Raw genomic sequence first — 15,467 nt, 5'->3', positions numbered from 1 at the left:
GATTAACAGGTGGTAGAGAGACACCACAGACTATATAACAAAAGGAGAGACACTCACTCACAAATCTACCAGGATTTGTAAATGAAGGTGACAGCGCCTCTGTATCTGCGTGGCTCATGGGAGATGTCTACTGCAACCAAAAACAATTGCACTTTTATGTTGGTTAAAATGACAGTATTGTACTTTTGCAAGTTACTACACTAAATGAGTCCTATACCATGCCCATGCATTTGGCTATTCATAAAGGCAGATGAAATCCTTAATGGGAAAAAAATGATTTGAACTACAGTGGAAGGAAGTAATGCAACTAATAGCGAATAACGAAATAGTGAGGGGGTGACGGTAGGTGGGGCGTCTGTTGATTACCTGTTGCTGTGGGGTGAAACCCGCTGAATCACGTCATAAATTGTGAGTGCAGCGCTACCTCCGTCCAAGTTACACCGGGAAAGCTTCGTGGGAGGCGGCATTTGTTCGTAGCGCTTCGTTTTGGCAGAAACCAGCAGAGACTAAAGAGACGGCCAACATGAAGTTGGGTGCAAAGCAAACTTGCATCTTTTTAATGTCTGTCTGTCTCTGTGTTGCTGCAGACCTGCATGGTAAGAAAGAGAAAACTTATTTTCTTTGCACAGAGACATCGGTGATAAGTAGAATTTGTTACATTTAGGACTTCAGTGTTAATTAGAATGACATACTTTAGATGCACCGTTGTTTGAATGTGTGTCTCATAGCACTGAATCCGTTTTAAACTTGATGTTCTGTCTTACCTGTTCGCATTTTATAACGATGTAATCCACGTTACCTTGCACCCACATACTCGCGATACCACATGTCCAAAGGTGAAAATAACATCACTCGATTGCACATTGCGAGTTTTAATTATTCAGGGTATTTATTCTGCTGACTTCATGCTGATGCAGGACAACCAGAAGATAGACAGATGCTAATTACACTATTAAAGCCTTTGACCTTTATGTTATATGGGAATGACTGGAATGGGTGTACAAACAGAAAGTCAGTGTGGTGTAAAATAACCAGAATTGAACAATGGGAGAAATCCTCTTCTAAAAGAGGTTTCTTTTTCTCCTCTTTTCACAACCGTGTTCCTGTTCTACTGTTTCTACTGTAATAAAATTTTACTCCGCAGAGTGCGCAGAGATTAGGTGCAAATACACAATTTTGACATTACAGAGTCATCATGGCAAGCAGCTTGTTTTAAATATACACTCAATGTACAATTTGGTCAAACTATTTAAACCACTTACTTTGAGATAAAGTGTTAACACACCCAAAACGGTTGTTGCAGACATCCATTGTATTGCATAACTGCTTGCAGTGGGCCAAAGTTGAGTCAGGGTGTAGCTACCAGCATAGAACAAATCTGAACAGGCGAATGGGCGCTTTCCTCTACAATTCCGCTTTTTGCACTGGTCAGCATCAATAATGCATTTACTGAAAAAAACAAAACGAAAACAAAGCATAATGGTAGTTATAGAGATGCAACTAACAGTTATTCATTATTTATTTATTATCATATTTAATATTTTCTTTAACGAATAACCTGTCAGTATTTTTTATTAATTGTTAGTTGTATAAAAATCTATTTCTAAAAAGTGAACATTTTTAATCATGAAGAAATTTATAAAACATATTTTTCACAGGGAAATTGAAATGATAAATAGTGACATGTTACATTGTTGCTTTCACACCTGACAGCACCTGAAGTCCACACTGAGCTCGGGAGCCTGAGAGGAGAATATGTGAGTGTTAAGGAGAAGGAGGCTGGAGTCCATGCCTACCTGGGTGTCCCATATGCCAAGCCACCCATAGGCCCTGCTCTGAGACTGGCTGCACCTCAGCCTGTAGAGGGATGGAAAGGAGTCAGAGATGCCACCAAGCAGCCTCCCATGTAAGGCACCCATATGCTCAAGCTGTTGCATACCACACTTGTGGGAATCATGTCCAGTGTTTATTAATAAAAATTCTCCTTTTCAGGTGTATTCAGCATAAAGACATTGCAATAGATATGCTTGATAAACTTGGTGGCATTGTGGGAGAAATTCCAGACATTTCAGAAGACTGCCTTTACCTCAACATCTACACTCCTGCAAACAGAGCTCCCAATGCCAAACTACCAGTAAGAACTCCATGTTGCAGTTTTGAAATTATGCGACTCAGTTACTCAGGTTCTGCTCCAAAAAAAGTGTGGATAGAAACACTGGTTTGATTGCTTTTAAAAAATTCATATTTCAGGATTTAGTCAGGTTAAAGTTAGATTTTTTTATTGAGATTCATATGAGGTGAGCTCAGTTAGAATAAAGGAAAAATGTTCTTTATGCTTTGTATAAAACATAAGGGTCTTTCTTCACTTTACTAGGTCATGGTCTGGATCCATGGTGGAGGGTTTACTTTGGGATCAGCCTCAATGTATGATGGCTCTGCTCTGGCTGCTCACCAGGATGTGGTTGTGGTTTTGATCCAGTACCGCTTGGGAGTCTTGGGCTTTCTCAGGTAAAAACACCCAAGTCACTAATCACAGTTAGAATGAACATACAGAGGTTAGTTCTACTACTTTTGACCTGATAAGTGCCATATGTGATCTAGCTGGTGTGACCGTAGCCTGGTAAACTGTAATTGTACGTTCTATTTAGCACTGGAGATGAACACATTTCCGGGAACTTTGGAATGCTGGATCAGGTACAAGCTCTGAGGTGGATCCAGCAGCACATTCACAACTTTGGTGGAGACCCAAATTTAGTTACAATATTTGGGGAGTCTGCTGGTGGAGTGAGCGTATCCCTCCTGGTAAGAATCAATCCACAGAGACAGCACCTTTTAAATAAACTCACTTTTTTTTCGCAAGTATCACACAGTTAAGTCACTGCAAAGTTACTGCTGTCCACACAACCTGTCATTTCTTCTGTTGCTTTAATAAACAGCTTCTCTCACCATTGTCTGATGGCCTGTTCCACCGTGCCATCGCTGAGAGCGGCACTGCTGCAGTGGATTTACTTGTGTTAAATGATCCTCTACCAGCGACGCAGGTTAATTATCATTGTGGCTACTTTTACGTGTAAATGTCCTTCACTGCACAATATTGAGATGTATTTCTAAATAGTTGAGATGGATCCCTTGTATCTTTCCTCAGATGGTTGCAAATGTATCTGGCTGTAGTCTGGAAAGCACAGAGAATTTCACCCAATGCATGAGAAACCTTGATATTGATACTGTTGTGACTATTGTGAAGGTGAGATACTACTGACTCAATGGGATGAGTTGAACATGAGACCTTCTTGTCCTCTGCTGTAGCTGTTTATGTGTTGTATGTATTTGAACTGTTCCTTTTTTAATATACATTTTATTCTCTCAAGGATGAAAAATTGAGATTACCAATAAATGTTGATGGACACTTCCTGACAAAACCTGTGGATGAGCTGTTCCGTAAACATGAACTTCTCACTGTGCCATTCATGACTGGTGTTAATAATGATGAAGGGGGCTGGTTACTTCCTGGTGTAAGTGCAAAATGCTAAATTGTTAGTCAAAATTGTGTGACTGAAGAACTTACTGATTTCCAGATCCGCCCATGAAAATGAAATTGTTTTATATTGCCTCTGTGTATGTCTGAAATGTTAATTGCAGCTTCATCTTCCCTTAGTTCTTTGCTCCTCCAAACTGGACAGAGGGAATGGATCGGGAGCAGGTCGTGAACATCCTGTCCATGTTCTTCCAAGATGTAAGATTGCCTGACGTTACAATGTTATTCTTTTTATTCTTTATCATGCTCTCTGACAGATCTGTCGCTCATTTTCTCAAGCCCAAAGATGCAGCCATCAGAGATTTGGTGACAGATGAGTACACTGGAACCGGTGAAGATCGTGTGAAAAACAGAAATGGGTTCACTGAGTTGCTTGGAGATTTGTTTTTTACCATTCCAGCCATTAAGGCTGCTAATGCCCACAGAGGTAATTTTTTTAAATCTGTGCAAGAACCTTTTTTTTTTCATAGTTATTGTTAAATACTTTCATAAACAACATAATCACACACTTTTGTCTGCCACCAGATGCAGGCGCCCCTGTATACCTGTATGAGTACCAGCATCCTCCCATATTCCAGCAGACGAAAAGGCCAAGCTTTGTTAAGTGTGACCACGGAGATGAAATCTTTACAGTATTAGGATTATGTCTCACAACTACTCATGTCAAATTAGCAGGTAAGAGCAACATAGAAATTACTGTTTCAATAGACCACCAGATATGTGGTAGTCTTTGGGTGCAATGTATTTTACCAGATTATCATTATTTTAGATGCATGCCCTGAAGAGGAGGTACAATTTAGCAAAACCATGATGAACTACTGGGCCAACTTTGCACGCACAGGGTAAGAATTACCCCTCATTATACAGTAAGTTTTTATATGCATGGCGATAAGACACATTTATTTATGACTTGTGTATGTATGTGTGCATGTGTTTGAAGGTCTCCTAATGGACACGGCCTTGTGCACTGGCCAAAGTATGGAGCAGAAGAAGAATACCTAGCAATTAGTTTAAAGGAGCAGATAACTGGTCAGCGCCTGAAGAAGGAGCGGTTTGTCTTCCTGGCTCAGACCCTCCCAGAGAAGATCCGTGAACATAAAGAGAAAATGGAGCACGGCGAGCTGTAGAAAAGCCACCTCTCCTCTCTCTGCTGCATCAATATTGTAAATGATTTCATCAACTACAAACAAGTCAGCCAGAATAATAATAATAATCATTATTTTAATGATTGTAATCTTTACGAAGTACCAAACACTGTATGAGATGAAAGGAGATCTTTTCAAAATGTATCCTCAGGAGATGTTAAAATCTCACAATTTAACTTAAAACAATGCGTGTATGTGTGTGCATCTTCACTTCCTGACACACTTTCAAAAGGTTGTTTGAGGGTTAAGACTTGGTTTTAAATGGTTCAGGTTAGAATAAAATTTAGGTTATGGTTAGAGAAAGGGTTAGGGTTAGGCATTTAGTTGTGGTGGTTAAGGTTAGCGTAAGGGCCTACGGAATGCATTACATCAACAAGTATCCTCACAAAGATTTAAGTACAAGTTTGTGTGTGTGGCAGCAGTAGGTATTTAAAAGGTGTGTGAACACTTGATATAGTGTATATTGAGCATTGGTTTGAATCTAGGGCAGAAAGCTTCAGGGAATACTTCTGTAAAATCTATAAGCCCCACAGGAAATATGTTGTATTTAAGAGCACCTTAAGTCAGGGGATACACCTACAGTGTTTGCCCATAAACCTAATATCCCCTTACTGATCTGAATTCTAATATAAAATTAAAAAATCTTTTGAAACTGTTCAGTTGTTATGTTTTCATTGGTCATTGGTGTGAAAGGGTTAACATGGGTTATGTAACAACTGACAACAGTAGTTTGTTTGCCAAGTTGGGCTTCATATATCACAGGGCTTGTGTAATATAGGGCTGTTATGTTAAGTACTACAATCTTTATTATACAGAATCAAAATTCTATTTGGGGATTAAAGATAATCAGTTGTAGGTGATAGTTGAGACTGGCATTCTTGCGTTACAGCAATGCAATACCCACACAAACTATTGAAAAAATAAACCGACAGGGCAAAAAAGGTTCTTTTAGTTTTTTATTTTTATTACTCTGAAGAGCGCTTAAGCTGAAAAGCTCCCTGAAGTCCGATGTGAGCAGTTCAATAGGTCAAACTTAAGTTTTTCACAAAATCAGGCGTATTACTACTGAAAATAGTACAAAGCAACACTTTTCAAAGGCAAATCATTCAAATAGCTGGGTACAGGGGGCTTACAGACAGGAGCATGTATAAAACAAGTGTACTGAAATTGAGGGGAAACTAATAAAATGTGACAACATAGTTTAAACAATGCTTTAGCAGACATTTATTTATTTATTTTTTGCAAATTTTAGTAAAGCTGCAGTCTGATATAAAAGTGCTGGCCTGTGGTTTTGAATGATTCACTGTATTGCCCAGAAAAGTGCACTTGGAATAAGAAAGCTACTGGGCACCACCATCAGGCCATAATGAGACATACAGACACTTACTTGGTACTTTGAGATGCACTTTGAGCTTGAGTTTGTATAATGTTCAGCAAGCCTGGTCTCAAGTTTCAAATAAATTGGAAAAGTGGAGGGAACAGCTTTGCAGGCATAAAGCCAAGCAAACACTTTGTCAGCCATTTAAACAAACAACAATGCAATACATTTAAAAGGTAAGACAAGTTTCTGTTTCAGACCATAATTATAGAAGCACATAAACTGTATAATTTTGATACTTTGATTAAATCCAGCTTATGTATAGGTTATGTTATTCTATTGCAATACATCTTTCCAACTTACATAATATTTTGTCAGGTGTGGTAACATTAAAAGAATGTTTGATGTGGGACCATGAGCCAAAGTGTATCACTGAAAAATATATCTCTTAAGTTCAAAGGACAAAAACATATCAGTCTGTCCAAAACTCGCTGATGAAGCTACAGTGTTTGATAAGACAGCAGGTCTTTTCTTGTCAATGGTTAGAAAATTGCCAAGTTGTAAAACTCACTCACTATTTCTACTGGACAAATTCATAAAATGAATGTAACGTCACACATTTTTTGTTAACATAAATAATTTTGTCCAGTTTTTAACTGACTTGTGGAAAAGAGAAAAACACCTGAGATGCTGTCTTTTCAAAAATCTGATGTCACTAAAGCAAAAAAACACAAAAAAATAATTAGCAAAGCATGCTGCTTCATGAAAGTAAAACATCTTGGTTATGAGTATGGTATGATTAGATCTAAATAAAATGCAGCATGCAGTTCAATATGTTGGGCACTGTAATTATTATAATACTATTTAGTAGAATACATTGGACACCATCTTCTTCAAGCACTACCAAGTACAGACATGGTTTTAGAATCAGAGGCACGTACAGTTTGATCCATAATAAGTGGTATGAATTATCATTCCTTTTCTCCTACAGGGAATAAATAAATAAATTAAAAATTTATGACCTGTTATCATGCTGCACTGGAGAATAGAGGTCATACAGAGGTGAGGTGATAAACATTGACTCCAGAAACCTGTCAAAGTGCTTGTATTGGAACAGGAGCGCGGGTGTGCTAGGTCAGGGTGATATAACTAGCTTAATTAGACAGTAAAGTACCCAAAGTTTGTGAAACACACAAAGATAGAGCCAGGAGAGGTAAGGTCATGAACTAACATGATAGTAATGTTGTCGGTAGAGGACAGAGGTGATTCGTGTGTAATGGTTGCTGTTATGCATTGTATTGTGGGAGAAGACTTAAAGCTTGGTGCATCAGGATGTCCAGGACTGCATGTTGTGCAGCATGGCCTCAAATCGCTCCATGTTTGGGGCGTGAGCGTGGGCTAGATGGTCCGTCAGGCGACTGTACAGACTGAAAGACTTCAACTCCAGCCAGATGAAACCAAAGCGGTCCTCATCAAACAGCACAAAGAGCCCCGGGGTGCGCTCTGGACTTGTAAAACCGTGCCCAGCAATCAGGCCTGTCCCATAGAAGCTGAAATGGAGGAACATCGGTTTATCAATTAATCAGAATTTTGATGGTTATCCATTTCAAGTGGTTGCAGACTCTGATCTAACAAACAGCAAGTAGAAAAAATAATAACAGGCAATGGAATAACTTGTAATAATTGTTAAATATTATTTTTCCTAAAGCTTTATGGCAACCTCCTTATGTATTAATGCACATAAACTGAATAGGAAAAAACATATATTTTTCATTTGTAGTAATTAATCCCATCGTGTTTCTTTCACTGAATGGGTGATAATAATAATGCCACAATAGCATGTGATCAAATAAAAAAAATTTCCGCGGTTGTGTTTCTCTTTCATGTTGATTGTAATAAATGAGCAGCTACAGCCAAACAGCTGGTTTGCCGTTTTGAGTTCTGTTCATCAGTGAGCTCCAAACTAATGCCTGTGTCTGGTCAAAACAGTTTACCTTGATGCACCAGAGCAGACACTCTGCACCATCTGTCCATTTTGCACCATACCCAGTTTAATGAATTGTGGAAGCCAAATATCATCATAATCTTTTTTTATACCGTAAATTAAATATCCTTGGCTGTAAAGCTGTAATTTTAGGATTCAAGACAACATTTTTCTCACAATATCTGTTCAACCAACATTTTGAACACACTGAAAAAAAATTTATTAGAGGCCGATTTGGTTTCGGCCTTTGGCCATGAACTTTCAACAATGAAGCAACTTACAGCAGCTCAAGAACAATAGGCGCAGTGTGTGTAACACCACTGGTCCTGTGGCAAAGGCATCCACAATCAGTGGAATTGATACTGCATCCATTTTTCATGCCCTTTTAGCTGAGGTCTCACCATTTCCTGCAGGTACGAGGGTACACCTCGTTGCGAGCCATAACCCCCAGGGGCAGAACGAATGGCTGGGCTTCAGGAGGATTGGTGCTGCTGCTGGGGCCAGGCTGACAGCTGTCTGAACAGGTACCATGGTCTACCTCCAGCCCATCTGCTCCAGTGGCACCACCACAGCCCCCCTCTGCAACACTACTGACTGTGTCAGAGGTGCCCTTGGCCCGTTGTTCGACTTCCCTCTGCACTTCTTCATGTACCCCAAGTACAAGCCGAGACAGTTCCTCTATTTGGCGCTGGTGCTCTAAGTCAGGGAGGACCACGGGCCGGCTCAGATCTACATCCAAAGTGAGTTGCCCTGCAGGAACATTGGGGTCTCCCTGAAAGAAGAAGTAAAATTACAGTTCGCACCACTAGCAGATGAAGTTGGTGGGTTAATATTTCATTCACCAGGGCAAGAATGTGAACATGTTCCATTCAAAAGGCACTTTGTGTGTGTGAGCGCCTGTTAAAAAGCTTGAGTAATTATTACATCAGGAATTTTGGCTGAATAGTTGATGACCTGTAGGGCAGGATATTAAACGATTCACAAGAAACCTGTGATTGCTTTACACTGCAGGTCCAACATGCATACGAGTCATTTCCATTAGTTAGAAAACCGCTTAAAAACCATGAGTTTCTTTTTAAGACAAGCAAAGCCTTTGAAAATGATTATTCACTAACTTACAGTGAGCTTGGTGGCTCTTGTGGAAGTACCGTGGAAACTGAGCATGACGATCTCCAAGCCGTGACTGCCATAGGTACCTTTGAAGAGGCCTGGCTGCAGCAGATCAGAGGGCATCGCAGGAGGAAGATAGATCCTCCGGTATGTCAAGCAGTTACTGTCACAAGCAAGAATATGAAAGCCAGAGCTTGACCCGATTCAGAACTACATGGATGGGTTACACATTCATCCACCTGAGAAATAAGAAGCGTCTCTTAAGATATAAAGCTATTCTTGTCATTACTGTTTAACCTATGAGAGCTAGTGAGAGCTTTAAACTAACTGACATTTGATTTCAGCTACAGAGAAAAAGTGATGTAAGGAGAAGGCTCTTACTCATATTGACTAGTATAAATGAACTTCATCAGGATGAGCTCCTGCATGTGTTCATGGAAGATTTCTTCCAGCGTGCGACCCCATTCTTCCTCCAACCATGTCCTGAACTCCTACAAACACACAAAAATTACAGAAGACTCATAACAATTTTTGAAGGTCGACGTTATCAAAGCACACAGGCTTCAGGTAGTAAGACATCCCTGATTTGACCCACCTCCTGTCTGCCTCCTGGCATGCGGTGATGATCAGTCTGGTTACATTTAGTTGAAAATTCGTCCTTCTTGACGGTCTAATAATAACACAATATGACACATATTAGAGGATAACCTACTTTTATAAGCCACTAACCTCAAATTAAAGTAGAATCAGTTATCTGTCTCCAGAAGATACTTCAAATTCTGTCGAAAAGCATTTCTTTGGTGCTCAGAGAAGGTTTTCCACAGTGCTACCTCTTACCTGTATGTCTCCTTTGTGGGGACCCTTGTGTCCGTACATACACTCCACAGTGGCCTTTTTGCTCTCCCACATGTGGATGCGGAATAGTGGCCGTTTTCTCATGGGATCCTCGACACGGGGGTCATGAGGTGGCAAATACATCCAGCCAATGATGAAGAGCCCATCCACCTGAGTGAAAAATATGTTTTATAATTTATCAGCCACTGAAATTATTTTAAATAATTTTAGATTTCATGCCAAAGCAAGAGCTGCTGAATATTGCGACATCATAAATGATCAGCATTTTACTTTGTTTTTTTTTTAAGAAAACAAACTGTAAATTTTAGTCATTGTTCCTCATCTTAATGCAAATGTCTTGACTAAGAAATTTTACTTACCACAACGTTGAGCAATCCGCCGTAAGGGCCTATGTCAGGCTGCCATAAGCCCAAGATATGTCTATATGGGTGAAGCACTGTAACATAAAAAGCACATCATACCACAATAGTGACTTTCTGCAGTGATGCACTCATGCTTTACTACAAACTACACTGTGCATGGTTAGAAACACAAAAGGAGATGTTAAAATCCACAGACTGAACTTTTTGTTTAATGTGCGTCAGGATGGAGTCTATGAGACGTAAACCCAAAATGAAGAACGTGTAAACTGATCACGTTCCTGACAGCCAAGTTTCTAAACAACACCCAAACGCAACACTGAATTATCCAGGTTCCCAATTCACATTTAATTTGAAAGCAAAGACTTCAGAGTAGCATTATTACCACATTTACCGTTCACGCAGGTTGCATAACACTTCCACAAATGTTTGCTTACAAATTCAATCATTAAACACACACACATACACACAACCCCTCATGCTGCAGCCATCCACGTTGAAGCCTGTGTACATACAGTGTGTGTACACGTCTCTATAGTCCATGTGCTCGTAGTCCGGGAGGAGCTTCATAAAGCGCCCAGACTTCACCCGTGGGTTGACACCTGGACAGGCACAACACAGGCATGTGTAGAGCAACCACGGACCAAGGTGTGCTGAGTCCAACGCAGCACTCTAATGAATTGAGTAATGTACCAAAATAACCTATTCAAAAGAACCAACAGGTGCCACAACTTTGCCTGGTTGGTTTTGGTGTAAGCCGGTATTTCAAAATGCAAAATAAACCCCATATCGCTGTTGATAAACAAACGAGGAACCCGGGGGTGGGGGTGGGGGGGTGGGGGGGGGGTGGGGGGGGGGGGGGGGGGGGGGCGTGTGTACCATCAACATATGTGAATTTAAGTGGGACTGAGAACCCACATTCACATAAAAAAAAAAAAAATTCCAATCTGCAGCAGCATGTGGACACCTACCCCACACACACAAAAAAATGTAAGGGTGCAAATGCTGAATGACACAATGGAGGGAGAAGAGACCAAATACTTAACTGGATGAATTAATGGTTGACCTGAGAGCTGTCTGAATGGCATTCAAACTCACGTTTAACATAGAGATCCTGGCTAGATACCCCGCCCACTTCCATCTTCCTCAGATCCTCCTTCATACCAAACTCTGCAGAGAGAAAACACATAAGGGAATGAAAATGGTTATACAGGAAGTCAGGTTTTTAAGCAGTATTGACTATAATCTCCAGTGTTCCCTAATGTGAGCTGTGGTGTTACACATTATGGCAAAAAGCCCAAACTTAAACTCCAGTCAGCAGACACGGACATGATCAGATCACATTCGTGCAACACAGTGATTCACAAGATTTCTTAAACACAACACTGGCCCGAGGCACAAGTCAACTACGCAGACATTTAGGTCCCAGCTGCCATCACAAGAACCCAAAAAAGAAAATTGAAAAGTTAACTCTCTTGGAGACTGCTCATTCTTTGTCATTAATATAAGTGAAAGTTTTTATACGCTGCAGTGTTTTCAGCACTAAGTCACATTTCTTAATGTTTTTGACAGTCAATTAGAAACAGCAGTAGAAGTCGTAGTAAATCCCTATTAAATTTATATTAATTGTTCCTTTTCCATTGTAAGTGCCTAATTTCTATGACAGTCTCTTTAACCATTTTTTCTGTTTACTGTTTCTATTATAACTGCTATCCTGTATCTCAGTACCACTAAAAATCAAGGTTTTCCTTCAAAGTGTTTTACAACTTTTAAAAAAAGAAGAACAAGTTTTTTTTTTTCAAGTTTGTTCTGTGATCGAAAGGGGTTACCTCTCATCCTATTAACACCTGGTGTGCCGGTTGTTGAGTAACTTTTTAGCACACAACATTCCTCAGCTCATAGCTATTATAAGCTGGAGCCAGAAAATGTCTGGCATTTTTATTTGATAAATGAGGTAGGGTTGGGCAATCCAACAATGCACATACTGAGGCATTTCTGCCTTTAACTTCCCTGAGTAAATGACTAGCACTCTTATCCACATCTTGGGGCAATGTTGCACATCAATAAGCAGAATTGATTTTTAGCCATGCTGCAAGTTTGTTTGGTCATTTTATCCATGAACAATGATTTACTAGAAATTTATATCACAATTTGTACTTTGATATAAAATTGCACAGGCTGTTATAGAGGATTTTATTTTCTATTGCAAAAATGCATTGATGAATAAGACCCTAATTTATCCATTGCCTAAATGCATAATTGTTTCTGCAGCACCGCTTGACATGGCTGGGAGGGAACGAGGAAACATTTGTGTTTGATTATGTACATATGATGAAACATATTTGATCATTCTTTGCCATAGCGCAGTATCCTGACTAACCACATGAAGTGGTGGGATGATGGTGGTGATGATGATCATAACAACGCTCAAGGCCCCCCAAAAGGCTGAGGCCGACCCTGCATCAACAGTCTTATCAGCCACGCAGAATCGCAAACGTGGGCCTAAAAAAACAGATGCCTTGCTGTTTTTTGTTTGTTTATTTTTTGTTTTTTTAATTTTTTAGCAGTGAGTGAAGACGCAGCGACTGGGTTCAGTTCAGCTCCTTCATGGTTCCCGTGCTGATCGATATAAATGCTTTTAGGGGAAAACATTTCCGCGCAACCAGAGCTGCTGCTGGGCTCCGAGCCTGACACAAATAACCTGCCGACAAGAAGGAACCCCCATAACACATCTGATCTTAATATGTGACTCAGCGCTTAATTTAGCAACCTGAGCTTTTAACGATGAAATTATCTCTACATACAGTGACCGCTATATTTACCTTCGATGCACCGCCTTCTCCAGATGGTCTCAGTGTTGAGGATTTGTCTGAATTTCTTGCAGACGAGGGCCACGTTTGGTAGCACCGTCCCGGGGAGCAGGGAGAATATCTCCACCAAGAGCTCCGGCGGTAATTCCGCTAATGACTGCGGGTGTGGAGGTCCCGTGGTTGTACGGTTCAGAAAGCCTCCTCTGTTGACAGCACCGCTGCCATATTCGCAAGCGTCACTCGGCCCTGCAGTGGCGACGCCGCTTTCCGGGCCGTCGCCGCCGCAGACGTCGCCTTGCCTCTGGCCCACGATCCGCTCCCCTTCTTCGTCGTCCATGTCGGAATCGCTACCCTGACCCTGCTGGTTATGCCGCTGTCGCCTCCGGCACCTTCGCGACTGACCCACTCCGCAGAGCCTGGCACAAACAGCCATCCGTAGTCACCAAACAGGCAACATTACATCACTACAACACATCTATCAGCTGCAGTCTGGCTGATCTCCTGTCCTTGCGAGCATGGGCAGAAACATTTCTACCGACGTCACATCGGCGCACGCAAAGAGAGTAACTTCCCTGCCGTCTGCTCTCTCCTTACCACAGGTCACGCACAGTGTGTGTTACTGTTTACTTTGCAGGTTTACCCACGCTTGACATTCAGCAAGATTAAGTCAGTTTTGTTGATATTCAGCTGAAGAGGTCTTTTTTTTTTTTTTTTTTTTTTTACAGTCATTATATTAAAGTAGTATGTTGGGTTAAATGAGTCTCTGTAATTTGACAGAGTTACTAATACTCACAGTGGGGATCAATAAGTTGTGGGAAAAAGTACTTAGGCAATTCATTTTAATAAAAATAGCAATAACACACTATAACAAAATGTCCCCCATTCAGAATGTTATTTAGTATCAAAAATAAAATGTATACATAATGCCTTCATTCAGGTAGTTATTATGTTTTAACATATACATAGTTTGTCGAAGAGGAACTAATTTTATCTATGTATATACTCTTGGGCAGTTCAGTCTGAAAGTGTATCAAATTTTACAAGGTAATCATGTATTTTATGTGAATTCTCCATCTGCACAGTATAGTAACCATAGCTGTCAAATGTATATATCTCATTTAAAAGTAGTCGAGTAGTAATACATAATGGAAATATGAAAGTAAAATGCACGTACCTCAAAATTCAACTTCTGTACAGTTAATGTACTTAGTAAATTTCCAATCAGTACCCCATTCTGCAGCTCTAGCTGGCAGCTCATTGTTTTTGCTTTGCTTTTCTATCTGCCCATTTTACCCTGCTGGTAAACCAGCCTCATTGTGCAATACCTATCCAAACAGTAACAGTATGGACAACTGCGCATGCGCAACAAGCAGTGAGCACTTTTAGTACAATAGCAGATAGAAATGCACAACCAGAAGTTTCGTACAAAGAGTTTAGTTCAGTTCATCTTTTTCCCCATTTGACATAATAATCCTTAAGTAAGTTAAAGCAGCTTCATAGCAGTGACGGCGGTATTGTTTTTTTTTTTTTTGTCTTTCATGTATTAAGCCTCTTTAGCGGTTTATTATGATAGTTACTTCTTTCATTTAGACCACCGGGAATAATGATCTCTGTGTATTTCACAGGAATAAATCACAGCATTAGCTGGAATCTCGAACCCACAGCAGCTTTCGTTCGCTGGTAATACTCAGCGTTTTTACAGTTATCAGAAAGGAGAAAAATTAAGGACACATTCATTTGAATTAAACTTCGATAAATTACAAATGGACACATTGATCGTGCTGCCCTTCTCAGGGAGAAAATGCAGTCGAGCCAGCCAGGAGTCGAACCTAGAATCTTCTGATCCGTAGTCAGACGCGTTATCCATTGCGCCACTGGCCCGAACGAAAGCGTAAGCGATTACGTACTTTTTTAAAGGTTGAATGCTGCCAATGTTAGTTTGTTAACTGACTAACTCACGGCAATTCTGAAACGCTGTCCTACAGCTGACAAACTTCAGTCCACCACACTGTTCAAAGAAACAGTAATTTTCAAAGGTATGCACGAGCAAACCAAAGTCCTTCGTAGTTTGCGAACCTGGCAACCCAGTATGTGGGTGTGTTTTCTAAACGGGGTTGGCATTTCTGTAAAAAACACATTTCCCCACTAAACTGTCGCACGCTTATACGGATATAGCGTTTTGTTAAATTATTTTCACGTTATATAAAAACATATGTCACATTATTGTATGTATTATACTGTCCATTGGAATCTAACACGAACCGTCAACTACGGTGATTGTGGGATACTTTGAGTCGAACGTGGCAACCGCGAACCAAAACAGGAAGTATCCACTGGCGGGAAATTCATGA

The 15,467-nt window shown here is 40.4% G+C and overlaps 3 protein-coding genes and 1 non-coding gene across 8 annotated transcripts in view; 1 reads left to right on the top strand and 3 right to left on the bottom strand.

The window, feature by feature from the left end:
• The window catches only part of LOC121181897 (BTG3 associated nuclear protein), a 36,623-nt gene extending 36,131 nt beyond the window's left edge, over positions 1-492 (bottom strand). Inside the window, exon 1 of the mRNA XM_041038115.1 lies at positions 367-492. The gene's annotated coding sequence lies outside the window, so the exon portion shown is untranslated. The remainder of the gene's footprint in view (positions 1-366) is intronic.
• LOC121181896 (cocaine esterase-like) lies at positions 464-5,335 on the top strand. The gene is made up of 13 exons (XM_041038114.1): positions 464-596; positions 1,714-1,906; positions 1,993-2,134; positions 2,375-2,508; positions 2,649-2,802; positions 2,937-3,041; positions 3,146-3,244; positions 3,369-3,512; positions 3,656-3,733; positions 3,815-3,962; positions 4,061-4,210; positions 4,305-4,377; positions 4,476-5,335. Exons 1-13 carry the CDS (start codon positions 524-526, stop codon positions 4,660-4,662), a joined length of 1,680 nt encoding a protein of 559 aa, XP_040894048.1. The 5' UTR covers positions 464-523; the 3' UTR covers positions 4,663-5,335.
• A 289-nt stretch (positions 5,336-5,624) lies between these two features.
• Positions 5,625-15,460, bottom strand: fbxo31 (F-box protein 31). Of its 5 annotated transcripts, XM_041039307.1 has the most exons (12): positions 14,709-15,460; positions 14,291-14,665; positions 13,129-13,532; positions 11,405-11,476; positions 10,822-10,908; positions 10,307-10,383; positions 9,930-10,097; positions 9,688-9,762; positions 9,474-9,583; positions 9,102-9,255; positions 8,384-8,754; positions 5,625-7,548 (listed from the first exon to the last, which is right to left on the bottom strand). In XM_041039307.1, exons 3-12 carry the CDS (start codon positions 13,451-13,453, stop codon positions 7,326-7,328), a joined length of 1,662 nt encoding a protein of 553 aa, XP_040895241.1. In that variant the 5' UTR covers positions 13,454-13,532; positions 14,291-14,665; positions 14,709-15,460; the 3' UTR covers positions 5,625-7,325. The 5 variants fall into 5 exon arrangements, with proteins under 5 accessions (XP_040895241.1, XP_040895240.1, XP_040895237.1 ...); XM_041039306.1 differs by having other exon boundaries at positions 14,291-15,460; XM_041039303.1 differs by lacking the exons at positions 14,291-14,665; positions 14,709-15,460 and having other exon boundaries at positions 13,129-13,783.
• trnar-acg lies at positions 14,925-14,997 on the bottom strand. The gene has a single exon. It is a non-coding gene; the product is annotated as a tRNA-Arg (tRNA).
• Positions 15,461-15,467: the final 7 nt, after the last annotated feature.

The sequence above is a fragment of the Toxotes jaculatrix genome, chromosome 5 (assembly GCF_017976425.1).
Source record: "Toxotes jaculatrix isolate fToxJac2 chromosome 5, fToxJac2.pri, whole genome shotgun sequence".
Taxonomy (NCBI): Eukaryota; Metazoa; Chordata; class Actinopteri; family Toxotidae; genus Toxotes; species Toxotes jaculatrix.
The sequence above is the reverse complement of the archived record's forward strand: the minus strand, read 5'-3'. Positions and strand labels throughout refer to the sequence as shown.